Source organism: Chiloscyllium plagiosum, chromosome 10 (genome assembly GCF_004010195.1).
Source record: "Chiloscyllium plagiosum isolate BGI_BamShark_2017 chromosome 10, ASM401019v2, whole genome shotgun sequence".
Lineage (NCBI taxonomy): Eukaryota > Metazoa > Chordata > Chondrichthyes > Orectolobiformes > Hemiscylliidae > Chiloscyllium > Chiloscyllium plagiosum.
The window spans coordinates 89,567,874-89,572,390 of record NC_057719.1 but is presented as its reverse complement, the minus strand read 5'-3'; the positions used below and the strand labels follow the sequence as shown (position 1 = coordinate 89,572,390).

Here is a 4,517-nt window from a genome sequence, read left to right as displayed (position 1 = left end):
AACAGACCTTTCGGTCCAACTAGTCTATGCCAAACATAATCATAAACTAAACTAGCCCCACCTGCCTGCTCCTGGCTCATATCCCTCCAAATCTTTTTTGTTCATGTATTGATCCAAATGTCGTTTAAATGTTGTATTTGCATCTGCATCCATCACTTCCTCAGGACATGATTAAGATATATAAAACTATGAGGAGCACAGAGAGGATGGACAGGAAAAAATCTTTTTCCCTTGATGTAGGCTCAGGAGCATAGACTCAAGGTAAGGGCAATAAGATTTAGAGGAGATGTGAGGATAAAACCTTTTTTAAAAAATCCAGATGGTGATCAGAATCTGCAACTCACTGCTTGCAAGAGTGGTGGAAGCAGAAACCCTCATAACATTTATAAACTATTTAAATGTTCATTTACAATATTACAATAAGGCACACAAGTGTTGGAAATTTGATTAGTAGTTTTTGGATTAAAATATTGTTTTTGACCAACACGAATTCAATGGCTAAAGGACCTTTTCCAATGCTCTAGATCTCTATGACATAAGTCATGTGAAATCTCGCAATAAATAAATTACTGAAAAGGATTCTAGTAGTGCAATGATAGTACCGCTATCTCTGGGCCAAGAGACCTGCTTTCAAGTCTCAACTGCGCCATTGGGTGTGGGGAGCGGTGAGGGAAGAGATGTCATGATGAGTCTGAGCAAGTTGACATAAAAATATCTATAAACAACAGAAATGATTTGCAAAGCAGGGGACACAATGTAAAGGACATCCACCAATTTATTTACATAAATCATTCACAACTCAAAAATTTACAATATTTTCCATGAACATGTTGATACAGGTAGCCTCCACTTTTTGAAAGTTCGCTTTAAGCCACTTCGCTTTTAAGAAAGACCTACATTAGAACCTGTTTTCGCTAACCGAAAGAAATCCAAAGAGAATTTTTGCTTTTATGAAAACAATTTTTCCTAAATAACAGTAATTAGTTCTTCGCTTTACGCCATTTCAGCATCTGAAAGGTTTCATAGGAACGCTCTACTTTTGGATAGCGGGGGAAACCTGTACTGTTTATCAAGTGTTCTGGATACCAATGTGGCATTAACAAAAAAAGTGATATGTTTAAAGTGGATGTAAGTTTGCTTGATGAGCTGGAAGGTTCATTTTCAGATGTTTCATCTTCAGACATTTTGTCACCATACTAGGTAACATAGTCACGTGAGCCTCCAGTGAAGCGCTGGTGTTATGTCCCGCTTTCTATTTGTGCTTCGGTTTCCTTGGGTTGATGTAATTTCCTGTATGGATGATGTAATTTCCTGTGTCGGTGATGACATACCCCCAGGGGATGGTAGATAGGGTGGGTTGTTGATAGAGTTCCAGTTGGAATGCTTCTAGGAATTCTCATAGTGCCTCTGTTTGGCTAGTTTTCTGCCTGTTTGCCACAGTCCTTGTAAGGTATTTTGTAAATAACATGTGTTTTGCTGTTGTCTGTATAGGGTCTTTCAAGTTCATTAGCTGCTGTTTTAGTGTGTTGGTAGGTTTGTGGCAATGATGCCTACCATGATGCAAGAGTCTGAGTAGTCTGGCAGTCATTTCCGAGATGTCTTTGATGTAGGGGAGAGTGGCGAGGGTTTCTGGACGCATTTTGTCGGTTTGTTGCTGAGAAATCGACGGATTGTGTTCACTGGGTACCCATTCTTTTTGAATACACTGTATAGGTGATTTTCCTCTGCTCTGCATAATTCCTCTGTGCTGCAGTGTGTGGTGGCTTGTTGAAATAATATTTCAGTGCAGCTTCGTTTGTGGGTGTGGGGATGATGGTTTCTGTAGTTCAGTATTTGGTCTTGTGTGTTCATTTCCTGTAGACGCTGGTTTGAAGTTCCCCATTGGCTGTTGGCTCTACTGTGACATCTAGGAATGGCAATTTGTTGTTGTTTTCCTCCTCTTAAGTGAATATGGCATCATGGTAGCCCACAAACACACCAACACACAAAACAGCAGCTAATGAATCTAAAAGACCCTGTACAGACAACTTGCAAAATAAAAGTCATTTACAAAATACTTTGCAAGAACTGCAACAAACACTACATTGGACAAACAGGCAGAAAACTAGCCACCAGGATACATAAACATCAACTAGCCACAAAAAGACATGACCCACTCTCACTAGTATCCTTATATACAGACAAGGAAGGTCACCACTTTGACTGGGACATCCATCCTAAGATGATACAGAGACACACGTGAGAATTCCTAGAAGAATGGCATTCCAACTGGAACTCTCAACAACACTGACTTGGACCCCACCTTCACAGAAAAAGAACAGAAAATGACATCACCAACCCAAGGAAACCTCAACACATAAATAGAAAGTGGGGCATAACACCAGTGCTTCACTAGAGGCTCACTGATGTTACCTAGAATGGTGATGAAATGTCTGAAAATGAACGTTCCAGCTCAGCGAGCAAACTTACATCCAGAACCTCAACCTGAGCTACAAATCTTCTCTAAACTTGCGATGTTTTTAAATAAATAAACTTGTCAAAAATGTGTCAAAGTATTAGGAACTTGCTCTTCAGTATATTTTTAAAACTATATCAGAAAAGGGGAGAAATTTGCATCACTGTGAACTTATATCGATACACTGGGGACTGGCAGCACTGTGGGGCCACTTCTGACTGCCTTAACAATACTATTACTGAAAAAGCTACGGGGTGCTGCTCTATGTACGGATGTAATAAAACTGCAAGTATCATCCAAACAAGCAGATGTTACTTCTTGTAATGTGTAGCTCTTGTAATAAGAACACTTGCCAACTCACTCCATACAAACACAGGATTTATAGAAAGGTCAGTTCTGGGGAGTGTTACGAAGGAATATCTGAACACAGAGTTGAATAAGAAAACAATTCTCTACAGTGATATGACCAACTCTCTACTGAAGTCTGGTTATTAGCCAGAACCTTTAAAAAATATACCTCTTGAGGAGTTAATGAAATTGCAGGGTTAAGAACTATTTTAACAATTCTATTCCATTTTTGAAGTGTCATGCATATGTAATAATTAAGAAATGAATAAATGGGTTAAAATTTGAAATTATAACAGCATTGTCTTTTCTAAGTTTGCCCATCAAAGGTCACCTGGCTTTTTATTACAGTTTATACAGACTCGCACAGGATGGTCCCATCCACGTGAAGTGACTGTCCGCCGATCCTGAGAGCATTCATTGCAAAAGCCCTGTCCACAGGCTCGGCAGTGATGCTTGGACATCTTTGCAGTAAACTCTTTCCGACAATAGCTACAATTAATGATCTCGTGGTCAGGCACCCAGTAGGATGGTCTGGCTGCATCTTTCACAAGACCTAGAGAAGACATCATCGATGAGTTGTCCATTTAAATTAAAATGAACAAAAGAAATTCATTACATACAATGCACTCCTACAGTAGTGGCCATTCAGCCCATTAGGTCTGCTGTCATTCAACGAGATCATGGCAGATGTGAAAATCCTCAACTCCATTTGCTGGACCTCTCTCCCATAACCCTTACTGAATAAAAATCTGTATGTCTCAGCCTTGAATATACTTCAAAGTTTGTGCGAAGATTTGTAGCTCGGGTGCTCGTTGTTGTGGTTCTGTTCGCCGAGCTGGAAGTTTTTGTTGCAAACGTTTCATCCCCTGGTTAGGCGACATCATCAGTGCTTGGTAGCCTCCTGCGAAGCGCTTCTTTGATGTTTCCTCCGGTGTTTATAGTGGCTTGTCCCTGCCGCTTCCGGTTGTCAGTTTCAGCTGTTGGCTTTAGTGGTTGGTATATTGGGTCCAGGTCGATGTGTTTGTTGATGGAGTTTGTGGATGAATGCCATGCCTCTAGGAATTCCCTGGCTGTTCTCTGTCTGGCTTGCCCTATGATAGTAGTGTTGTCCCAGTCGAATTCATGTTGCTTGTTGCCTGCGTGTGTGGCTACTTAGGATAGCTGGTGGTGTCGTTTCGTGGCTAGTTGATGTCCATGTATGCGGATTGTTAGCTGTCTTCCTGTTTGTCCTATATAGTGTTTAGTGCAGTCCTTGCATAGGATTTTGTACACTACATTAGTTTTGCACATGTTGGGTATTGGGTCCTTCGTTCTGGTGAGTTGTTGTCTGAGCATGGCTGTTGGTTTGTGTGCCGTTATGAGTCCAACGGACCCGATACCCAACATGAGCAAAACTAATGTAGTGTACAAAATACCATGCAAGGAATGCACAAAACACTATATAGGACAAACAGGAAGACAGCTAACAATCCGCATACATGAACATCAACTAGCCACGAAACGACACGACCAGCTATCCTTAGTAGCCACACACGCAGACAACAAGCAACATGAATTCGACTGGGACAACACTACTATCATAGGGCAAGCCAGACAGAACAGCCAGGGAATTCCTAGAGGCATGGCATTCATCCACAAACTCCATCAACAAACACATCGACCTGGACCCAATATACCAACCACTACAGCGGACAGCTGAAACTGACAACCGAAA

The 4,517-nt window shown here is 41.1% G+C and overlaps 1 protein-coding gene across 3 annotated transcripts in view; it reads right to left on the bottom strand.

Annotated features, from left to right (window-relative positions):
* Positions 1–2,458: 2,458 nt before the first annotated feature.
* The window catches only part of zfyve1 (zinc finger, FYVE domain containing 1), a 96,061-nt gene continuing 94,002 nt past the window's right edge, over positions 2,459–4,517 (bottom strand). For 2 of the 3 annotated variants that reach the window (XM_043698359.1, XM_043698362.1), the window contains one exon: positions 3,242–3,356. Coding sequence is in view for 1 of the 3 variants with exons in the window: in XM_043698358.1 (XP_043554293.1) it covers positions 3,124–3,356 (233 nt within the window). In the remaining 2 variants the exon portion in view is untranslated. Of the gene's footprint in view, positions 3,357–4,517 lie in introns of all 3 variants that reach the window. The other variant, XM_043698358.1, reaches the window with a different exon arrangement.